Below are 23,968 nucleotides of genomic sequence, written 5' to 3' on the forward strand. Positions count from 1 at the left end.
CCAGGACCTGCGTGCAGCGTAGGTGCCAGTGACAGCCGTTTACGCTTTAGTATGAATTTCAGTCCCCAGTGTCTCCCAGGACAGTGTCGGGTTTAAGACTGACTTCTCAGCTGTTAAGGAGCAGAGGCTGCGGGACCGCAGGTGAGTGCAAGCGGAAGTGATGCTGCCGAAACCGTCTTGCTGGGCAGTGACGGGAAGTGACTGCCGAGCCTGCTCCCGACAGGGCGTGAGAGGGATAGGAGGGGCTGCAGATGCGGAACCTCAGGTCAAGGCCACTCCCCCACCCACCCGCTGCGCCCGTAGCCATCTCTTCATCTCGCCCCCATTCTGGGGCCCTCCACCTGGTGGCTGTGGCTGACTCAGGTGGCACGTGGCAGTGAGAGGGGCAGGTGGAAACCCACCCACGTCTTGGTGACCCATGGGGTCCCTGCAAGGAGCTGGGGGCTGGCCTCGCCTCTGGTCACCTTGAGCAGATCCACAGGAGCAAGTGAGGGGGCTCCCGAGGGCAGAGCTGGGACAGCTGAGCAGCAGAATGAAGGACATGGTGTTGGATCGTAAAGCAAAGTACAAACGTCCGCGCGTCCACACCGATATAAAGGAACGATTGGATAAATAAGTAACTGGGGGAGAAGAGACAAACTCCCGGCAGAAGAATCCCCAATCATTCACGCGGACCCTCCACCCTCCAGGAGGGGCCCCCCGCCCCGTGTCAGGTGTGGGCTGTGCACGGCGGCTCCCTCCCAAAGAGCACAGAGTGGGGGTGTGGGAGGAGCTGGACGGGGAGAATCCTGGCCAGCACGACCTCGGCCGCGGGGTCAAGGTCAATCGCAGTGGTCGGCCACGTGGGTGGCGGTGCTCCTGACGTGATGAGAGGGGGTGCCTCCCCTCTGTGCTCTTCCTCCCAAACCATGAAGCATCCGACGAACCCCAGCCGAGGGACCGTCTGCGAAACACCGACCAGCACTTCTCAAAACTGCCAAGGCCGTGAAACGCAAGGAGAGTCTGAGGAACGGTCACAGCCCAGGGGAGCCTGAGGACGCGTGAGGACCAGTGTCGCCTGGTGTCCTGGACGGATCCTCAGATACAAAAGGGGAAAACGGGTGAAACCCAAATAAAGTAAGGCGTTTAGACAACACCTGCATGGCAACGCGCCGGTGGTACGTAAAGTAATGGAGGGAATACTTGGGGTCCGCAGGAAGGCTCCGTGCTGCCCGGAACTGCTTTGCAACAAGGCATCAATTTGGACAAACAGGCGAGGTGGCCGCTCACCGGCCAGGGGCTCCCCGGCTCTGAGAGGTCCCCTTCCCGGCATCCTCGCGTCTCCCTGAGGATGCTGAGGGCCCCTCCCTGGCAGAGGTCAGAAGCGGCCTCGGTCCTGACCCATCTCCAGGAGAAGCCACGCACTTGGCCCGAGGGGCTCCGTGCCTTTTCAAAGTTGCCGCTTGGCTGGGTGACCTCTGGCTTTCCCCCATCCCCGGTGACATCAGTGGTTGGGGGTTTTGCCCCCAAGACCCACGGGATAAGCTGGCCCTCAGAGCAGCACCTGAGGCCGGGCCTCACCAGGACACCGGCCCCTGCAAAAGGCAGTCGTGGTGGTGTGGCCGCCGGGCTGTCGTGAGCAAAGTGCTGCGGGAGACCCCATGTAGGGTCTATGTGAGGGTGCATTTGGTGATGATTTAACAACACGGTGAACGGGCAGGCAGGTGTGTGTCCAGAGAAGGGAATGGTCAGCTGGGCTGTGTTCTCTGGAAGGGCTTTGCACTTGAGCCTTGACCCAGGAAGGGTCTGCACAGGTGGGGAGGGTTGGAAAGGAAGTCCAGAAGGGGATGGGGGAGAAGGGGAGGCCAGCAGAGGCATCCTGGGTCAGGTCCAAGGTCTTAGGAGTTCGTTGACCGGTGTAGAGGCCCCTGGATGGCAGGTGTAAGGTGGGCCTGAGAGCCCAGTGTGGCCACCGCATGGTGCCTCCTGACCCTGGTGAAAGCCGTGGGCCTCCTCAGATACGTGTGTGCGTATGTGCGTGCACGCGCGCGCGCGCGCACACACACACACACACACACAGAGTTTTGCCTGTGAGGTCAGACACTGCACGGTGGGCCAGGGGACTGAGGCGGGGGGGCGGGCAGGAGTCCCGTGACACGTTAGAGACTCCAGCCACCTGGGCAGGGTTGGAGAGAAACAGGCCACTGGAAGCTGGGTCAAGACGTGCCCGGCACAGCGGTGCCACCTTAAGTGAGCGTCCTCGGCTGCCCCGGGGTCCGAGCAGATGAATGTAAAGCCCCTGCTTCCACCACGCTCCGTTGCCCCTGGAGATGCATGAGCCACGGCCAGCAGAACGGATCTGAGGTTTTCTTTACGTGCCCGTGGGTGTGGTCTCCCCGGGTGCAGGAGTCTGGCCTGGCTCGAGGCTCCAGGAGGCTCTGTGCCGTGCTGGAAGGCGGCAGCTAGGGGAAAAGCAGGGTTCGTGCCCTGAACAGGGGGGCAGTCATCTACCTGAAGCTCCATCCACGCCGACAGGCGAAGTTGGTGCCGCCCCCAGGGAGATGCTCAAGCTGTAGTCAGCGGCCCCCGTGTGGCCTCAGCCTGGTTCAGGCCGTGGCTGTGGTCTGCTGAGCCCCCCTGCCCCGCGGGCCCCGCTTTGCCCTCGGCGCACCCCTCCGCCAGGCAAGCGCGTCCCCCACGAGCCCGGCTACTGCGTCTCCCCCCATTAGCCCACCTCCAGGTTGGGCCCAGCGCTCAGTCTGCCTCATCACCACGTCACCTCGGGGTCCTGCGGCTCCCAACCGGGGGTATTCTCACGTCAGGGGTGTCCGCTTCCCTTTGCCAAGCTGTCACATAACGCGGCGAGGGTTTCCTGGGGCTGAAGGGGAGGAAATGCGCTGTGCCTTTGCGTGTCTCGCTAAAAGGAGCCGTATGCCTTTCGTGCCGTGTCCAACGCCCGTCACCCCCTGTGTGCCATCCCATCCCTCGGCAGGCGTGGTGGGGGGCAGGTAGGATCGGCGGGTGACCACGGCTGTCTAAATTTGTGACTTGATAATCCAACCTTGTTCGCAGAACAGAAATGACAATCCCGACGGGATAAAACCCGGGGCCAGAATCAGACTCTTTCCATTTAACTGGGCAAAAAAAACTGCTTTACTTGGGAACCTGGCAGCTGATAAACAGCAGTGGCCCCTTATTCTCCCGTGGCTGATCGGATTTTACGCAGTGGCTCTTCAGGACAGATGTAGCTGAATTCTAGCCCTTTCACCCCGATTCTGAATGGCTAGTTTGTGAATTCTCCAAGAAATCAGCATCTTTGTTACGCAAGGATACTCAGGACGTGGGCGTGGGGGGATGCTTACTTTTGGTGAATTTGTGACTTTCTGGGTTCCAATGGCAGCCACGGCAGGGCAGCAGTGGGCTGTACCCGCCCCAAGGAGAGGGAGCTCTGCCGACGGCCAGGCCAGACTTGCAGGAACTGGGAACGAGTAGGGGCTCTGCCCTGGGCGTACCTGTTCCCTCACCACGGGGCCAGCGAAGGGGGTCCCTCGAGGTTGGATTAACAAGCCGTGGGGCCCACCTGGACGTGTCGGTGAGGGTCCCTCTCCCTGGGCAGCGGAGAGGGGCTCACTTTCATGCTTGAATTGCTCTCCTCTGCTTTTCCCTTCCCGCCTTCTGTCTGCCGGCTTTGCTTTCCCGTCTGGAGGCAGTGAAAGTGGCCGGAGCACCTCCAGCCTCTCCGTGCTCTCAGACAGCAAGCCTCCCCCCTCCACCTACCAGCAGGCTCCTCGCCACTTCCACGTCCCAGGTAGGCGCCCAGGACACACGGCCGCTCGCCAGGCAGACCGTCTGTCCGCCCCTGAGCTGTCGGGGCAGGGGGGTGGGAGCGGGCTGCCGTGCCTCTCGGGGGTGGCGTGCTCCCCGAGCCTCCCCGTCTCCCTCACCCCTAAATTCCGAGATGCTTTAAAAGTCCACAGATGGGTGTGCGCATCCCCAAACTGGCACGTGTTTGAGTTTCTCCTGAATCTCCACAAGCACCAGGGAGGCGTGGCTGCCCCCCCGAGAACGGGCTGGAGAGAGGGGGGCTGACCGGGTCACAGTCGTCGCTGGACGCCCGCTCCAGCCGCCTCTGTCCCTCTGCCCCCTTCACACAGCGGGTGGCATCGGGGCTGAGCGAGGCTGACGTGCAGTGTGAGGCCTGGGTGCCAGTCTCCGGGGCGGGAGCCAGATCCTTGCTGGGGACTCTAAATCTGGGTGACGGATTGCTGCTGACACAAAAGCGAAGCGGTAGGATGGAAACCATCAAAATTTGCTTGCTCACCCTGCTGTTCTCTCCTTTTTTTTTTTTTCTTTCTTCTTTCCCAGACACTGGCGTCAAAGATAACATCTATAGGAAACCCCCCATCTACAAGCAGCATGGTACATACAGTCGGATTCCTCTGCTGCTGTGTTTGCCCTGCATGCCTGTCAGTGCCTTTGCTACTGAATGCTTCCTGTTGTTGTGTTCTGACACATGATGGGGAGGGTACCTCGGAGGCCCCGCAGTCTAAACATTAGGTGCAAATTTGCCGGTAGGCTCCCGAGAGGCCCCTGCATAAATTACAGCAAAGGGTGTGTCCTACTGAGGACACCTCTGTGTGTCTAAACCCGGGGCTAACACACGTGGGCCGGGCTGGGGATGGGGATTTGTAACCAAGAGCTGGTCTCGGTGTGTGGCTTCAGGGACGCTACTTTGAGAGAGGCAGCCAGACTGACTTTAGCCAAGACGATGAGGGACGGAGGTGCTTGGACCACAGTCTGACGCAGCCTGGTCTTTGTACAACAGGACAAACCAGAATCAGTCGTTTATTCCTCCATGAGAATTTAAGTCCTGTGTTGTTTTTGTTTTTGTTCTTGTTTTTGCGGTACGCGGGCCTCTCACTGTTGTGGCCTCTCCCGTTGCGGAGCACAGGCTCCGGACGCACAGGCTCAGCGGCCATGGCTCACGGGCCCAGCCGCTCCGCGGCACGTGGGATCTTCCCGGACCGGGGCACGAACCCGCGTCCCCTGCATCGGCAGGCGGACTCTCAACCACTGCGCCACCAGGGAAGCCCGAGTCCTGTGTTTTGAGAATTTCTGATGATAGAATAAATGACTTAGCCTTTGGTTAAAGGGATTTCTTGCATCAGCAAATAGGGGCTGGAGATGCTTGGTTCCAAGGGCATCTCTCACCCCCCAGTTTCCCTCTCAGGGGTGACCAGCCACCTCCGCTCCACCTGAGCCTGCAGGGAACAGGTGCACAGGGACTAGAAGGCTCCAGGTCTCACCTCTGTTTCGTCCCAGAATTTCTGTTGATTTGGGGCTTGTTGCTTCACCATCCTGAGCCTCTGTTTCCTTATCTGCAAAACAGGACCGACCCTCCACTCGGCCCTTTTCACAGGCTGGTTGTGAAGACCGGATGGGATAATGAACGTGGAATCATGTTCTAAACTGTCAAATGCGGTGCACGTGATGGGGATTGTTATTAAGACACTAGAGTGATGGGAAGAGGGATCCCCATACTTAAAGACCTTGTCCAGATGCACCCAAAAAACAGCCACGTCCCCCGTTGACAACTGGATGGACACTGTTGGGTGGAATCTATAAAAGTGTGTTTTCTGTGACTTACTGACAAATCCGTGCTTTAGTTGCGCATGTGTGTTTTACAATTTTCCCCTTGACTGCAATAGGCCCTATGCCTTGTGTATTTCTTCCTCTTCCCAAGAAAGAAAAAGATGAATGGGAACTCCTGGGTTTCCGCAAGGCGATGCCTTTCACCGTTGCCTCTCAGTCGGAGAAGCAGGGAGCACAGATCTTCCCGAGGGATCGGAGAGGAAAGGACGCGTAGACTCCAGGGCCCTCAGAGGTGGTCCAGACTAGCTCCCTGTGTTACCAGTGGGGAAACTGAGGCACAGGAAGGAAGGAGCAGGCGCAGAGCGGTGTCTTTCCATCGTGGCACCCATACTGCAGCCAAGAGGCTGTGCGTATTGTCCGCGTCCACAGGAAGGACTGACTGACTCGGCCTTTTATCAGCCACTAGCTAACACATCACGTACATACACAGGGTCGGAGGGCCAGCCCCTGGGAGGGGAATAGGCAGTAAATCAGATTAGGAAATTGCTCACGAGCATCTGACGGAGCCCGATCTCAGACAAAGGACTTCTGACAGTAAGGCCCTTAACCAAATCGTGCAGTGGAGATTCGGTTTCTCTTTTTTGGCCATGCCGCACGGCACACGGGATATTAGTTCCCCGACCAGGGATCGCAGTTCCCCGACCAGGGATCGCACCCGCGCCCCCTGCAGTGGAAGCGCGGAGTCTTAACCACTAGACTGCCAGGGAAGTCCTCGTTTACTCTTACCAGGGGCAATCTTTGTGTTTCTTTTTTAATCTGGATAGAAACACCTCTTCTATCCAAAGGCAAGTGAATTCCTCTTTGACTGAACCCTGAACAATGACCCAAACCCTCTTAGCATTCTAGAATGTGGGTTTACTGATTATTTTATGAAATAAACTTTATAGAGCGCCTGCTCTCTGCCACGCGTTCAGCCACGTCGTGGGGACGAACATGAATGCAGTCTGTCCCTGCTTGACTATAAATGGGCCATGAATGAAGTTAGTGCTCACGGGTGCAGTGTAGTCCTCTCCACCAGCTTTCCTTAGACAACCGTCAGGTCATAACGGATGTGGGACTTCCCTGGCGGTCCAGTGGTTAAGACTCCGTGCTTCCACGGGAGGGGTCTTGGGTTCCATCCCTGGTTAGAGAACTAAGATCCCGCATGCCGTGTGGCACGGCCAAAAAAATAAACTAAGGACATAATGGATGTGATGGGATGCATTTGATTTCCAATAGATTTGAGATGTCTTAATTTTACAAGATTTGCCCCATCGAGCTGGACCATATCCGGGCAGAAGTGCATTGGGGTGGGGGGCATGCATGTGTGCATCATACATGAGTGTGAGCATGCGTGTGTGTGAGCATGCGTGAGTGTGAGTGTGCACGTGTGTGTTTAAAGCCCACGTGCAGCCAGCCACCAACCCCCATCTCAGCAAACTGACCGTCCCCTCATCTGTCAAGGGAGAGAAGCACACACCTCAGGATCACCTCAGGAGAACCCATCCTTTTAGTAGCCAGACTTTCCGGAAACAAACTCCGGGTGATGATGTCGAGTTCCTGGACCATTTAATTAGCTTAAGATAATATTCTCAGTGAGTTTTAAAATGTTACGCTTTTTAATTAATGTATTTACTTTTCAACTTTTTATTTCCAACTCATCAAAAGTTGTTGTTTTTTGTTCTGTTTTTTTTTTTAAATTAGCAACACTCTTCTCTGGTGCTCTAGTCCCATTGGTGTTTTTGGGAAATGAGCCTCCAGCATGAGGATGGTCATGCTGGGGTTTCATCTCAACACAGCCCTGAGGCAGGTATTATTATAGACAAGGAGACTAAGGCCAGGGCCACAAAGTGACCCGTCGATGGCCAAGTCGCACCAGGTCTGCCTGACCCCTGAACCCACCACTCTTATTTTATATCATTTTGCATCATTAGGAACCAATAGTGTTTTCTTAGATTACCTTAGTTCCAATTCTACTTGGTTACAATTTAATGGCTTCAAAAAAGAATAAGAAAGGGAAGAAAGGAAGCAAAGGAACTGAATGGGAAATAAGAATAAAGGGAAGGAAGAACCACATCCCGTCAGGCAGAGATGCTTCAGGACCAGCAGAGGGCGTTGGACGGGCTGGGAGGTGGGGTGCGGGGGACCTCCCACCACCCGCTAAAGGTCCAGCTGCTATGGGGACATTTTGGGTGTCTTTCGAACGGTCCTGAATCAATCGCAGTGTTGAACCCAGGATTCTTTGGGAGGCAGACAGGATTCCAGCCGCAGCCGCTCCCCTGCCAGCTCCGTCTCTCGCTCTGAAGAATGGGGTTCTGGCTTCGAGGGGCTCTGCATGAGGCCCCGTGATGCTTGGCACAGAGCAGGGACTTTCCTCTCAATGGAGTGAAGCTGGCCCAGTTTTTAGACTGTTTAAAGTGAATTCAAGAGGAAAAAGTAATGTCTCCCCCAAATTCCCCAGGAAGCTCACTGTCCAGCTGCACGGACAGACGTTTTGTTTCCTTGGTAAGCGCACGTGAGCCATCAGATGGCAATGTGTGCGGAGACGCAGGCCCAAGAAGCAGGGGTGGTGTCTCACCACCTCCCACACCTGCAGACGGTTGGGGGCTCGCTCCCACCTCCCAGAGCTGCCCACCCACGCCAGACGGTAAAGGCGACCCATGTAGCCTGTACTCTCAGCTCTTTCTTTGGCGCCTGGTTTAAGACGGGAATTAATCACATCTCATGTGTCTCTGGGATTCCTTTGTAGTGGGGTCGGGTCTCATTTTGGTTTGGGGATGGGAGGAAAGGGAATGGCCCTGTATCCAGAAAGAAAATTAGAGACCTCCCCCTCTCATTGGGACGCTCCCTATAAAGGTCCCAAGGGACGCAGGGAGTCGGACTCAGCCTTTCCCAAAAGGGTACTCACTGGTAAATACTTTCCAGGGCTCGGAAGGAGCTGCCTTGTGTGATAGGAAAGACACACGCAACTCGACTTCTCTGCTTGTCCTGAATTGATCTGTCTTTTCCCGAGACTCTGAAACGGCATGTTACAAATTAGCGGCCCGGTTAGCCTCTCGTTTTATTCCTAATATTCCAAACGTGTAAGCTGAGCTCCCCATCATGTGACAGCACCTGCGTGTTATCTCATGCGATCCTCGTAAATTGGAGGGGGGGGCATCATTTGCCCATTTTACAGATCAGGAAACTGAGGCTCAGAGCTGTTAAGGAAGCAGCCCGAAAATAACACAAAGCTCCGGGTTCCTCTGTTTTCCTAGCCGTGCTCCATTTCTCGAGAGAATCCGTTGGGTGTTTTGCGGACTGGCAGAGACTGGGGCTCTGGAAAGCCCTTGGTTTGAGTCTGGTTAGCTTGTGCACACCTCGTGGAGCTGGTGGCGTTTGCAGAGAAAACTGGCTAAATCTTGGTGGGATACCCCCCTTTTTGGAGGTGGGGCCCTTCTTTAAGCCCTGAGGTAGCTCTACAGGCAGCGTTTGTCTGGCCCAATGTGCTCCCCGAGGCTATGGAAAGTCCTCGGACCCAGGAGGGCCGCTGGGATCTCACATTCCCAAAAGCCCTTTGGTGGGAGCCACTTAATTGTTTTTGCATTTGCAAATTACCCCAAGTGTGGCTGTCCATTCGGTCCATTCGGGGGCCTCTGTGGGCTGTTCAAGGATCCAGCTAGCTTACTTTTACCAGCAGACCTGGCCCTGGAGGCCTTCTCTGGGCTGGACGAGGGCAGTGGTCTTAGAGCTCCAAGTAGCCGCCGGCCCGATGTCCCTGGGGCGACAGCGCAGCTGCCAAGAATCCCGGCCGATGCACGGTCAGACGCTCAAGGCTCCACTGCCTGGCGACAGCCGTTGTCCAGGAAACAGGAGAGCCTACGCTGACGGGCATGCGTCCCTCTGAGCCCCCTGCTCCCTGCCCCTCCTGCACGGTGCCCCGCACGCAGGCTTGTCATCACTTTGCCTCTGCAAGTAGACCCGGCAGGGTTTTTATCTTCACTTTGAAAACCACTGTCTCTCCTGGGAGACGGAGAAACAGGTGGCCGTCGGGAGTAATGAAATGTCAGTGTATCCAGAACCATCTTCACTTGTGGCCTTATCTCGTCAAGGTCCTGTAGCCCAATCCCCAATTTCCAAGCTCTCGGGCCTGATGTCTGTCTTGTCCTTGGTGGTGCACAAGGCAGGGTGCTCCAAAAGGCTAGAAGGTCCGAGCCCTCCGCAGGCTGCAGGTAAGGAGCCCACCCTTGGCATGTCCTTACTATGGCCTCGGTCTCTGCGGCAGGTGGCGAAGGACACTGGGGTCTCTCCTTTCATCGTTCCTTGCATGCGGGTCAGTGATTTACCTTGGGAGGCACAGTATGGGTCTTTACCGAACTGGATGCTGAGAACCGTCAACCTGCCCTCGTGTGATTTATCTCATCATGCTTGGTTGGAGATAATGTCAGCCCGGCTGAGTGACAACCCCCCATCCCCAAACAGGCAAATGGAGAATACAGACACCTCTTGACTCAGCTCTAGGTAGTCTGCTGAATAACAGACGTTTGCTTGCTCTGTTCCATAGAGCACACCTCTGGTTGTACGTTGTACCCTCTTTACTGCTCTGCGTGGAATTCTCCCAGTGGCATAGCTCACTCACCTTTTTGTGTTTTGCGAGCAGTGAGGTGGGGCAGACAGAGGAAGGGCTTAGAGTCAGACGGCCTGGGTTCAAACGCCAGCCTCTGCCACCCGCTGATCCGTGATCTTGAGAAAGGCGCGTCATGTCTCTGAGCCTCAGTCCTCTGATCTGTGAAATGGGTCAGGTGGGGATGAGCAGTAATGTCCGTGACGCACCCAGCTGAGTCTGACCCAGTAGGGGCTGGATCGCCGGGCCCTTCTGTTCCTTTGAACTTGGAAGATAGAAAGTATGTTCTTCGAAATGCCAAGTGGCCGCAGGGTGGTTGGCTGGAATGTAAATGAGGCATCACTTCGCACATCTGCTCTTGATTTAGCACATCCTGTGCAAGGCCCCGGGCACTCCCCAGGCCACATTCCTGCGGGGACCTTCGCCAGCTGGTCTGGTTCCTCAGCCCTTAAAAGTACGAGTGCTGGCGACTTTTCTTTGATTATTTTCCATCTTTGAGCATGACTGTGAAGTGGGAACTGACACATGCAAACCCAGAATCTGTGGTGCGCTGCCCTGACATTGATTTTTCCCTTCCAGCCGGGCGGCGATCAGATGGGGAGGACGGAAGTTTCGACGCGGATAACAGGAAGGTAATGCAGGGGCAGACCTGGTTCTGTGGGGACTTCTCCAGCTTCAAGCCTCAGGCTCCTCCCCTTAGGTTGTGCTTCTTAGGGATTAGGCAGGGCCACATGGAACGGGGACCAAATCGAAGAGGTGGTGCTGCCAGCCCCCTCACAGTTAGGACTAGCACGTCTACTACCAAAGTCCTCATTCTATGCCGTGTAACTTGGTCATGGTTCTAGAACCAAGGAGATGTCTGATAAGAAAGGAAAACAAATCAAAATGCATATTTTAGGGTTTGGCCCATGGGCTGAGTTTGCCCGCCCACCCGGGCTCAAGAGGTAAGACCCCCTTTGCTTGTCTTTTAAGGAAGGTAGGTGTGTGTGGAAAGAGCCCAAGGCTGGCTTACCCTACTGTCCCCTTGTGAAGCCATGTGGGCCCTGACCTTCCTGAGCCTCAGTTTCCTCCTCTGTAAAGTGGGGCGATGCCACTGCAGGTGACCTCAAAATTCACTTCTGTTTTCTTTCTCAGCAGAAGACCAACTGGCTACTTCTCAAGGGGGACGGAGACACTAGGACCAACTCTCCAGACCTAGACAGCCAGTCTTTGGCCCACAGTAGCGGGACTGATAGAGGCCCTCTCCAGACGATGCCAGGGGACAACATTTACTCACGTGAGTGGTTCTTTTGAGCAAGGAGCTGTCAGTGTGGCATGAAAGTCCTTACAGAAAAGGGGCCCACAACCTCGAGCCAATCCCCCCCAGAACTAAGCCTTGCTCATTAAAAACTACGAGAGCAAACCCACATACAGAATGGCAAGCCCGGTAGGAAGCAGACCAGTAGCCGTGTGCTGGCTTCCCTTGGTGACACCCTGATTCAGCCAGCCTGCTGCCCAAGGGCCACGCCAGCGTCTCCCGGAACTCTCCAGAGCCGGCAAGAGGGCAGAAGGCCAACTCAGGCTCCTGGGCTCCTTTGGGAAAAGGGCTTGCAGGCTGCCAGGCTGGAAGTTGAGGGCCCGGCTCCCTCCGGAGCGGACAGGAGCATGGTCCAGGGGGGCGAGTCCAGACTCGGAGCCGAGAACGGCATTATCGTGTCTCCTGTGCTCATCTTGGGCGAGGGGCCGGGAGCTGGGACTACAGATCCTCAGGGAGTGCAGGAGACAAAGACCCCGTCTGCCTGATCCGGGGGGTCGTGAAGCTGCAGTAGGCGTGACCTTCAGATGCCGGGCCAAACTCCCCATATAACATTCTTCACGTCCAGAGGCTGTAAATTATAGGCGGAAACGACAGCAAGCTGCCGTCTGATGCCCGCGGTGGATGGTGGGCAGAGTCTTTGGGTCTCAGCAGCTGTGGGTGGGTTTCTGTGGACAAGCTGGAGGCTTAGCTTGGAAGCAGAGGCCAGGAGGGGATGGTTGTGGACGTGAGAAAGCCAAGGAAAGACACTGGCTTTGCCGTAAGACAGACCTGAGTTCAAATGTTGGCTCACCACTCGCTGGGCCCCATTTTCACCTGTGTGCCCGGCGGGGTCGTTAGAGACCCGGAGGAGGTGCCACGTGTGCAGCCAGCACTTGGCCGGGCCCGTAGTAGATGCTCATCGTCATCACCACCGTTCTCGTGACTGTAAACCGTCTCGCAAATGAAAGTGCGTGTGCTCCGACGTGGGAAGAGGGTGAGAAGCGTGGAGGTGATCACTTGTTAAAGAAGATGTCTAAACAGGGAAAGCGTGTGTCGTTTTGTGTGTGATCTCTGTAAGCAGATGTCTGTGTGCCCCGGGCCCCGTCCGCCTGGGCCTCTGCTCTCTAAATGGGATCCAGAGCCGGAGCACAGGGCTGACATCCCCGTTGGAAGGTCACACCGGAGAGTCCCCCAGAGGGTCTCGTCCAAACGGAGGCGTGCTTCTCCTGCTTAGGATCTGGAAGGGCCGAGGCAGGCTGCCCATCCCACCAGCGGCAGAGTGAGGGGTGAGGGGTAATGCAGGACTTGCATGTGGCCCCCGGACACTGGCCTTGACCATGGCCTTTTCTGTTTTGAACTTTGTGTTTCCTAACGCAATTGAGTTTGGAAGGTGGATTGCTCCTGCTTCGCCAGCCGGCCAGCAGCCCCCAGTAGCCCCCATGCCTTGAGGGCACCAAAGCGTTAGCCCCGGGACTCGAGAGCACCCAGGAAAGGACTGTCTGGGGTCCTCAGGGTGGTCTTTTCTAGCTTCAGTCCTTCCCTTGCTGGGAGGTGGGTGGGCCTACATCTGCAGCTCCCCGCGCTGTCTCTCCTCAGGGGGGCAGCTGCTGTCCCCAGGGAGTCCCACTTACCTTCTGGTCTGCCTGTGGCTTGGGGCTTAGGGAGGTGGGGACACCATCTGGGGAGAAGCCTGGGCAGGAGACGGGCCGCCCCGTGGGGACCTCCCTGTGCCGCGCTGACCCGTTCGTGTTTCCTCACCTCTGTGCACTGCTTCCTCGTCTGCATGTGCTGGACGAGGCGCCCTGCGGTCGTCCCAGGCGTCCCCCAGGCGGTAGGCCCTGTGAGACGCGGAGGCTGCGCAAGTGTTTTGGCCAGTCACACACCTTCAAGGTCTGTTTGTCGGCCCCGTTCCTTGGTGCCGTGTTCCGATCACAAGCTGCAGGTGTAGCCGCGGATGGGAATGGACCGCCTCCCATCCAGGTGCGCCCGGCCAGCAGGAATTGGAAAGCCTATGCTAGAATTCGTGCTCTAACTGGGGCGAACCCTCCAAAGTACAAACAACCTGCGTGTGTGTGTGTGTGTGTGTGTGTGTGTGTGCATGTGTGTCCTCCTCCTTCAGGGATGCAGGCTCACGATGACCATGACAATGGTTCTGTCATCCCTTCGCTTTCTACACATGTTCTGACGTCAATTCCTCCGAACGGGAAACCCACTGTGTCTAACAATTGCAATTGTGCCTTTATTTCTGTCCTGGTGACATCGCCTTGTTTCCCAACGTGCATGGAAATAGCAGCGAGGACACAGGCTGCTGGTCATGCCTAGGTCAGGCGTGCCTTGCTATCTGCCGGCCTCTTGAGACATTTGGACGGGATGAGCACACTCTTAAACTGAGAAGAGAGGGGTATCCGCCTTCTCTTCTCGGGTTCCTTCCAATCTCACCATGTAGCCCCCAACCGTGAGTCCATCGACACCAGTTTCGTTTGCAAACAACCGTTAATGAACAAAGTGTTTGCATGTGGCAAGGCACGCCTGCCTGCATCCCTGGGACATCCATCTGTAGCGCACCCAAGGGGGGTAGGATCGTGACGCTCAACACAGTGGGCGCTCAATAAATGTTTGTTGAATTGAGATGCATTAAATTCAACGGGTATTTATTGAGCGCCCACTGTGTGCCAGACGCTGTGTAGGGCACCGAGGGGGAGACCGAGAAGAGCAGCCCCTGACCCAGAGACGCGTGCAGGGAGCTGGGACAGGCAAAGACGCCATTGAGAGCAAGTGCACACGCACCCTGCCGCCGCCTGCCTGGGGTCCTCCGTGGGCACTCCGGGGCCACGCACAACCTCATCCCACTCATGACACCATCAGCACATCTCACCTGAGACTGAATTCATCATTCAGTCATTCATCCACCCCTTCACCAGACATTAACTGAGCACCTACTATGTGCTGAACACAGTGCTAGGCAGCGGAGAGGAGGTGGTGAATATGGCCCAGTGCCTGTTCCCCAGGGAAGCAGACAACTGACAAACCAGTGTGACATCCCTCTCCGCTATGGCAGTGGTTCTCAGCCAGCACTGACAGCCCCTCCGAAGGAGGTGTCATTGAAATACACATTGTATGACAGACAGCTCATTTTCCTTTATGCTACACTTAGGGCATTATCTGGACTATGCATGTAGTAGGTTATATTATCGATGAATCTGATTTCTGCACAGGAAAGGGATGGTATTGATTTTCTGTTACAAGAAGAGGGTCTTGAGTCTTACAGGATGAGATTCACTGCCCCAGCAGAACACGAGGTGGTGTGGGCCCCCCTCCCCTGGTCTAGACCCTGTGGACCGGCCTGCTGCTGCTCTGGGTCCCACCTTCCTAACCCTTCACGCCCTGTCCTCCCTTCTGAGGTTTCCCACATCCCCTCCAGGTGGTCAGAGGTGTGCTGAAGTAAGACAAAGCCCCAGGCCAGCTGGAGACCCTTCCCTGAGGGCTCAGTGACCCGTGGAAAGGACCCCACCCTGCCAAAGGGAATAAGGCCTTCCCTCAAATCCCAGCCCGTGAGGGGAATTAGGGCGGGCTTGGAGGTCGGGGTGAGGAAAGCTGCACATTAGAGACCAAGGCAGTGCAGATGGTTGGTCCCGTGGGGACCACTGCACGCCCACCCTGCCTGTGGTTTTGCGGTTTTACGTCACCCTCTGTGTGTCTGTCCCCATGGAGTCCCGTCCCCTTGTCTTCGCCTGCTGCCCACCCAGTCCGGGCCTGGTCTGGGGCTGGGATCCGAGATTGCTTCCTGGGTCACCCACCCCCAGTGCCCACCAGTGTGAAGCTCGGGAGACAGCACCTCTGTTCCACTTTTCCTTCCCTGCTGGCAGGAGGAAAGCAGGTTTGAGGCCTGGCCAGAAGTGGCTTTCCTCACCCCCTGTTAAGTCCTCTGGAGTTTCCAGGCAAGAAAAAGTCATTCTCACATTTCTTAGTCCACGGCTGAAAGAGAGAGAGACCTGATTCGCTGTCTGCCAACCCCATGAGAATTTTGGGGGGGTTGGCCATCCTCAGTCTGGGCATTGGGACCTGAGGACCCCAGGGGCAGGATCCATAAGCATCACACTGACGGGACCTCAGTCCTGGCCCTCATTTTTGGACAGGCAAGAGAAGGCCCAGAGACAGGGTGTGACCACTGAACAGGTCCTGGGGCCGGAGCAGAGGCCAAACAGACAGCACCCCAGACCCAGGAGCTGACGGTCCAGAGGAGGCGGGGACACAGACAGAAAGCACATTAGAAAGTAAGGCCTATGGCGCATGCAGGTCGGGGGGCCAGGTGCTGCCGATGGCTCGGGGAAGGGAGATGCTAAGTGAGCAGGCTTGAGGGCTGCAGGCTTGAAGGGGTAGGTGTGGGAGTGAGCCCTCCTGACAGAGGTGAAGCCTGGCTGCTGGGCTCTGCGGAAGGGCTGGAGCCTGGGATGCGCAGGGTCACAGAGGGCTTTATGGGCCTTGGGAGGGCTCGTCCTGGCCTCGGAGTGGAGGACGCACCTAAGGGTTCTCAGCAGAGCCCTGGCCGCCTCTGACTGAGGTTTCAGCCGGACTGTCGGGGCAGGAGGGGAATTGCCATCATCCAGGCTGGGGGAGGGTTCTGGGGGAGGTAGTCTTTTGGGGGTGTCCTGGGGTGCTCTGAGCAGCGGTTTGGGAAACAGGAAGCCAGTGGGGAGGCGGGAGAGGGCGGCCAGAAACAGCTGGTCTGTGCGTGATGCTGGGAATTTTCCTCTCTGTCTGCTGGGGCCCGGGGTCGGTGCGCCAGGGCCGTGAGCAGGAGATGAGGTGATGTGTTTTATGTGTTCAGACACGGACGGGCAGCTTTGCAGAGGATAGACTGGAGGCTGCTGGGCTGGGGCTCAAGGGATTGGGGTGTCCAGATAAGCCATGGGGAGGCCCCCCTGAACAGTCTAAACAGCAGGACTGGTGCAAGCAGTCGAGGAGGGGTGGGGCGGGGGGCGCGGAATCAGGAATGACCGGGGCGTCCTGGCGCAGGTGGGTGGAGGTACCTCTGTTCGCAGCTGGGCAGGAACAAGGTGGGTTCTTCATGTTGAGGCCCAGGGATGAGAGAGCCCGGGCCAGCAGAGGGGGCGGGGGAAGGCTGGGAGGGAGAGGCCCGAGGGAGCTGGAGGGCTTGCGTCCGGCACCCGGCATCCAGCAGGTGGCTGGGACTCCCCTGGGGCAGAGCCCGCTGAGGAGGGCATGGCCTGCCTGGCCTCCAGCTGGAGGGACAGAGTACCCTCTGCCCCCTGCTCACGTTCGGCCCCAGCAAGAGCAGTGAGGGTTCCAGACGTCAGGGAGGGGACCTTGGCCCAGGAGAAGCCACCTCCAGGTGCGAGAGGGGGGCACCAGGACAGAGCCCTCTGCCGTTCCCTGGGGGCTGGCTGGGACTCTTCGCTTTTAGCAAAGGTCCCTGTGCCCCCCGTGATGGGCAGGCTTGCCCCCAGCTGGGGAACTGGACAGGGTGTGGCCTCAGATTTGTGGGCAGAGGCGCAGGCAGTGCCTGAGACCCTCAGGTGTCCGGGGGAAGGAGCCCACGTCCCAGGTCACAGCTCTCAGGGCCTCCTCTGTCCCCCTACACACAACTCTGCCCAGGTCTTGAGGTGTTCCCACCCACCTGGGAGCTCTGTCTCCCCTCCCCCAACCCCCGCCGGGAGCACCTTATCTATGACCCTGTGTGTCCTTTTCTGCCCTGAGGACTGTTAGCTCCTGGGGAGCAGGGTCCAGATGGGCCCCCCGTGCCTCCCCCTGTGCCCACAGCAGCCCCCCAGTGAGTGCCCATGGGGTGGCGGGTGCCCAGGTCTTCCCTCCTTCGTGGGCCCCAGCACGGTGGGGGCTAGGGGGGGAGCGACAGAGTGCATGAGATCACGTGAGGGGTCAGCAGAGATGGCTAGATGCGGGTGCGATCCCGCTGGGTTGAATCCTAGCCTCTCACTTGCTATGTGACCTTGGGTACGAGAGCAAACTTCTCTGAGTTTGGAATTGCCTCGTCTGTAAAAGTGGGGATGTTCCAGTCCTCCTGGCAGGCGGCACCCGGGCTTTGGGGCTCAAACGTGGGCATCCTATGGGCTGAGCCCCGGGGTGTCACACAGAGCTGGTCAGATCCACAAGCCAGCCATGGTGAGTGGACCCCTCTCGCTTGCTTCTGAAGCCTGAAGCTCAGACGGCCCAAGGGGCCTCCTGTTCATGTTCCTAGGGGCTGAAGGGGGTCCCAGCCCCTCCTTCCTCAGACGGGGTTGCCGAGGCTCAGAGAGGGGACCCGAACCTGCACAGGGCCACGCAGCTGCAAGCTTACATATTCGCACATCAGTGAACTGAAAACCGTTCACCATCCCGGTGAAACTGACAAAGATCTGCCCAGAGAAATGGCTTCCTGACCGTTGTCCACAAAGCATCCTGGATGCTCTGATGAGCCGTGTGCCTGTAGCTGCACCTGGAATAGTCATCCACCTGCAAGGGGCCTTTCCTTGCCCATCCGTCCAGTGGCTCCTCTAACCTCTGACAAGCCAGCCCAGAAGATGGACAGACGCAAGGAGACCCAAGATCAATCCCAGCAGAATGCTGAGGGCAAGGTTGCCACGGGTGGGCTTCTGGGAGGAGGTGACGGGGAGACTAGTTAGGCTGAGCTTGGACATGGGGCGTGGGCAGGTGTCCAGTGGTTACAGGGCCTGATACAACTCGGGGTCACGAGTACCCAGCTGCCACCTGTCCAGGTCTGGCACACCTGCCTTCTCCCGCTGCGCCTTCTCTCTCTCTCTAATATACACACAGCACACACTCTTAAGGCCAGCCAATGCCACAGGCCAGGCAGTTCCCTAGAAGACTCCCACGCCTGCAAACCCTCACCAGGGCAGAGCTGCTGGAGCAGATAGGGTTACTGGTTCCCGAAGCTAGGGTCCTGGGAGATTGTCTCATCCTCTTCATGAGTAACAATTTGATATTATACAGGTCACTTAATTTCACTAGGCCTCAGCTTCCTGAAATGTAAAATGGGCTCATGTGTAATGCCTTGGCTTGTGACGGTCAAGAAAATCTCTGAGTACGTGAAGGGACCTTTTAAACAGGTGGTTCTCAATCTCGGCTGCACATTGGATCCTGGGACCTCAGAAATCTACTGATGGCTGGTCCCATCCCAAGAGAGGCCAATTCTAATGGGTCTTGGTAGCATCCCAGGGATGTGATCTCTCCCTGCTCTTTCCCACTCAGTACAACTGAAAGGCCCAAGAACAGTAGGACAGTAGACAATCACAGAACTCTGGAGGGTAGAGAGAGGAAGGTGGACTGGCCAGAGAACTGAGGACTTGAGGAAATATGCGGGACCAGTGTCTCTCACCTCCCATGCAGTGGACAAGGTGACCAAGTAGATGACTGCCCTCCCTGGTACCCAGCAGAAGGCCCACTGGCACCCAGCAGCCTAGAGAATAGGCCCAGGGAAACACTCTCCATCCATGGCTGGTGTCTCCCACCCCCACCTCGGGGTATGGGGCAACCAGGGAAGCACCTTTCACCCCAGGTTGCTACCGGAAACGCCAGGTGGACGCAGCAGACCAGAAGAGCACTTTAACTAAACTGACTTCGGACTCACAGCCCATAATAAGCCATGCCCCACATGTTAAACCTAAGCACAGGGACAGCCTGCTGACATGGAAAACTTAGCTAGGATCCAGGTCTCCCAACATAACATCCGAATGTCCAGGATGCAGTGGAAAATCACTCATCACACCAAGAACCGTGAAGGTAACTATTTGAATGTGAAAAGGCAATCACCACGTCCTAACACGGAAAAGAATCAGATATTGGAATTATCCTGAGAAGGATTTTTAAGGCAGTCATCGCAAAACTGCTTCAACAAACAATTGCAAATACTCTTGAAACAAATGAAAAAGAAAAAAAGAAAATCTCGCAGAAGAAATACAAGTTATAAAAAAAAGAATCCAATGGAAATTATGGGAAAGAAAAATAAAATAACCAAGATTCAAAAATTCACTGGGTGGGTTCAATAACAGAATAGTGGGATTTGTCAGAGGAGAGAATCAGTGAACTTGAAGATAGAACTACAGAAATTATCCAACTTGAACAGCAGAGAGAAAATAGCAGAAAAGAATGGACAGAGCCTCAGAGACCTGTCAGACAACACTTCTATCACTGGAGTCCCAGAAAGAAGAGAATGGGTCTGAAAAATATTCAAAGAAATAACGCCTGAAAACTTAACAAATTTGGCAAAAGCCATAAACTTCACACGCTCAAGAAACTGAGTGAACCCCAAGTAGAATAAGCTCAAAGTAATCCACACCAAAACACATCATAATTAAACTTACAAAAACTAAAGACAGAAAAAAATAATACTGAAAACAGCCTGAGAGAAAAGACATATTATACTCCCTACCGGGGACACCAACGCAAATGACAGCCAACTTCTCCCCAGAAACCGTGGAGGCCAGAGGAAGATGGCACGTACTTAACGTGCAAAAAGACATTTGCTGTGGATGTGAATTCTATCTCGGATGGAAATATCCTTCAGGAATGAATGGAAAATGGAGGCATTCTCAGACAAAGGAAAACTAAGACAAGTTTTCACTCGCAGACGTACTTGGCTCAAAGCAGTTCTCCAAACAGAAAGGAAGTGATAAGAGAGCTCGGAAATTCAGAAAGGAAGAACATCAAAACAGGTTAAAATAGGGGTCAGTATAACAGCCTGTCCTTCTTGTGATGAGTTTCTTAAATCATTGATGATCGAAGCAAAAATTGTTACACCATCCGATATGGGAACTCAAGGCAGGTAGAAGAAAGAGCGAAGACAGTCATAGTTGATGAGTGAGGAAGATGAAGTGGCCTGAGTGGAAGTAAGGTCTCTACACCTACTGTGAGACCAGAGGCCGGCAGCCTGAGCACAGGGGATTTTAGAAGCTGGCTAGGTGATTGCAGTGCATCCAGGTAGAGAACCGCTGGTTTAGAGCAGGTAAGGCTGGAGGTGAGGGCATAGTTGTTCTCGGGGCCCTAAGGGTTTCCAAGCCTTAGTGTGTATCAGAATGCCCTGGAGGGCTTGGAAAACACAGACCACTGGACCCCAGCCCCAGAATTCTGAGTCTGTAGGTCTGGGGTGGGTCCTGAGAATTTGCCTTTGTAGCAAGCTCCCAGGCGTGGCTGGTGAGCTTGTTATTGGAGACGCCACTTTGAGAAGACTACGCTGGCATCCCCGACTGATCAGGAGCTCCTGGGTCTCAGCTGAGGGTCCCTTAGATCCTCAGCCCGACAGCCTCACATGCCCAAGTGTGCCTGGCTCTGGGTGTAAATTGGGAAGCAGGTGTGTCCTGGAGGGACCTCAGGACTGTAAGTCAGGAGGCCCTTGTCTTGTGTTCCAGGGCTGGGTGACCTTGGGCAGGTCCCTCTGTGTCCCCGGGCCTCAGTTCCCCTTCTGTGAAATGGAAGGAGCTGGCTAGGTCACTTACCTGGCGGAGCCCAGGGCAACCAGGAGGGGCGAGGGATGCCCGGCAGGCCTGGCCTGAGCGTCTGGCCCTGCTACTCTTCCTCTAGCTCCGCTCTCCTCTGTTTCATGTATTGGAGTTTTCACATCGATTTCCTATGACAAGAGGGCTCCTTGGCTAAAACCAGTTTGAGAACCCTGCCCTTGATGTCGTGAAAGGCCCTTCCTGACCCACATCTGGAACCTTCCCACAGACTACCCTGGGACAAACAAGTCCCCGAGGCAGGTCCCCAGCTGAGGCCTTTCCTACAGGTGTGACCTGTACAGAACGTCTTCTCTGACCCTCCACCCCACAAGACAGGCGCCTGGATCGACCAGCATCCTGTGCTCAGAAGCGGGCCTCCCTGGAGTGGGCGGGTGGGTGGACGGACAGGCAGTTCTGTGCACAGCGCCCGTCTCACCTTTGGAGGCTCAGTCCTCCGGCTTACAGCCTCGTGAACACAGAGGGAGGGGACCCGCCGTCTGCTCTGAGCCCTCGCGGGCAGCCTGGTGGCTCCCAGGAGCCAGTGCTATTGCCTGAGCTGTGGGGCACAGGGACCCCCCAGATGCATCAGACATGGCCCCTGCTTTTTACGGGCCCACAGGCTATGGAAAGACAGTTCAGGCAGCCGGGAAAGGCCTCCTAAGGGTGCTTCTGAGGGTGGTGGAGGTCCCCTGCCCCTCCAGGGGGCCCAGGCTGTGCCCCTTGGCCTCCCTTCTGGGGCACATCCCACACGGACTTCTGAGCCAGGAGTTTCCGCTCTGCTCTCTCCAGACGTGGCATTGAAGCGGTTCACTGGGTGGTCTCAAAGTCCTAGGCTCCCCAGAGCAGCCAGGGATGTGGTCGATGGAGGGAGACCAGGTGTGGGGTTCCCACAGGGAATCCAGGGCCCAGTGTCTCAGACTGGCCCTTTGAGAAGCTAGAAATTAGGATTTTAATGTGAAATCCCCCAACTGCAAACAGGTCAAGGGTTTTGAAAAAGTAGTCTGCAGGCCGCCTCTGGTGGTGCTGGGCCTCCGCTGGCCGCCTCTGGTACAGGTTAGCACAGCCCTACCCTGCATGGGGGCCCCTTCCTCCCTCTGCCCCCGCTCTCCTGGTCAGCCAGGTGAGGAGCTTGGCCTGGTGATAGAGGCTTCCAGAGGATGCAGGTGCCTGCCAGGCCGGCTCGGGCTCCGTGACGTTCCTGGTGTCATGGGTGGGCTCCGGGACGTCCCCCACTTCCTGGCTTCATCCTCAGTCAGTGCCCTGGGGATAGAGGTCTCGAATGAGGCAGGTGGGATTTTCAGGGCCGTCCCATGTCACCTGTGCAGCCCCGCCGACCTGGCTGCATGCGTGACAGCTGTGCTGTGTCTGTTTCAGGGTTCCCCTATTCCAAGTCTGACCCTGTCCCAGGACATGGCAAGAATGGCTTGGACCACCGGGTAGGTACTGGCCCCGCACGCCCTCCCCAGCACATGCGTACTAACGGCCACCGTGAGCTAGGGTGGCTCCCACAGCTTGGTGACCACACCGCCAGGAGGACGGGCCCTGGGGACCCTGCTCACCCACCCACGTCTGCCTGCTGCTCTACCCAGGGCCAGACCACCACCCGGCAACACCCCTCTTCCCCTCTGCTCCCAGCCCCCAGCCCCCAGGGAGACCTCAGTGTCGGGGGGCAGGGGCAGCGGGGCCACCCAGAGGAATCAGACCCTCTCTAAGGCCCTCCTGACCGTCCTTCTCCTGTGACCTAGAGCCTAATAAGGATCTTAAAGGATGGAGGGGTTTCGTGAGCCATGTGGGCCCAAAATCCACTTCCTTCCCTGGAGCGCCCTTCCTCCCCAGTGTTAGTACCATCACCATGGTTACCACTGATGTTGCCCTGAGCACTGTGACCGTTACTGGTGCCACACCGAGGGGCCGGCTTTCTCTGCCCACTCCCAGCTGAAGGCTGCTTTGACTGCCCCCTTCCCAGCTCTCTGAATCCGGGGATATGACAACGTGAGCCCAGACAGCGTGGTGCCTGACTTGTCCCCTGCAGCTGGGCCCTCGTGTTTGTCCCTCTCCCCACAGCTTTGCTAGGTCTCCAGTGAGGACCCCTCAGGTGGAGCAGGCGTGATGACACCAGACCCCCCGCCAACCCCCCGCCACACACACACACACACACACAGCCCCAGGAGACTTGCTACCATTGAGGCATTCTTTTCCCGGTCGGAGGAAGTTTGTCCACAAACGGAGGCCATTCACCCCCCAAGAGAAGCCACTCAGACCTCAGTCCCCGTGTGTTGCCCTGGGGCAGTCCCAGCAACAAGTGTGTAACGCAGGGGACAGCGACCCCTCAGGCAGACCTCAAATCCAGGGTCCAGGCCATGGGGCACATCCAAGAACAGGGATGCCACCACGGAAGCTGTGGGTGTCCTCGGGCCTTTCTGTCATTCTCGAGCTCTGTGGGCCCTGCTGCTGTGTGTGTCCGGGGCCCAGGTGCTTCTGCATGGTTTGCTCGAGGGAACCCCGCCCATCCCACTAACCAGTCCCCCCCACCCCGTTTATTCAGAATGGGCTGAGCTGGAATGGCACGTAGCATGCTTCTCTGAATTCCCTTCTAAGGAAGGATGCAGGGGACATGAGAAAGCAGGAGTCCACAGCGCCGGGGAACGTAGATCCTTGGGCTCAGCGTGAGGGTCCCGAGGGCAGTAGCACCAGTCAGAACGTTCTCTGTTCACCCGGCACGGCGATGCTCTGACTCCGGGGCCGTGAGTGCCGAGGTCACGGACTGGGCCATGTCCATGCCGAGGCGTTCCACCCCCCCAAGCCAAGTCCTGGGTTTTCTCTCAAAATGTGGGAGACAAGAGCCTGAACGTCAGCACTTCCAGGCTTGCGTCATTGGGGGCGGGGTTATGCATCCTCTAGGGAGAGTCCCTTCTTGGTTGCCAGGCTGGAAGGACGTGGGTCGATGGCTCCCAGCACCTGTGAGGAAGGCGTGGCCTCCGGAGGCTCCACCCCCAAGGAGTCTGGGAA

General features: G+C 56.8%; 1 protein-coding gene across 1 annotated transcript in view; it reads left to right on the top strand.

Annotated features, from left to right (window-relative positions):
• The window catches only part of ABLIM2 (actin binding LIM protein family member 2), a 149,997-nt gene that overhangs the window by 105,507 nt on the left and 20,522 nt on the right, over positions 1 to 23,968 (top strand). Inside the window, 6 exon segments of the mRNA XM_089911458.1 lie at positions 3,686 to 3,787; positions 4,345 to 4,398; positions 9,702 to 9,821; positions 10,793 to 10,845; positions 11,348 to 11,489; positions 22,334 to 22,395. Coding sequence (XP_089767584.1) covers positions 3,686 to 3,787; positions 4,345 to 4,398; positions 9,702 to 9,821; positions 10,793 to 10,845; positions 11,348 to 11,489; positions 22,334 to 22,395 — 533 coding nt within the window.

This window comes from Delphinapterus leucas, chromosome 5 (assembly GCF_059928025.1).
Source record: "Delphinapterus leucas isolate spDelLeu-1000000601 "Yukka" chromosome 5, BTC_Dleu_Yukka2, whole genome shotgun sequence".
Lineage (NCBI taxonomy): Eukaryota > Metazoa > Chordata > Mammalia > Artiodactyla > Monodontidae > Delphinapterus > Delphinapterus leucas.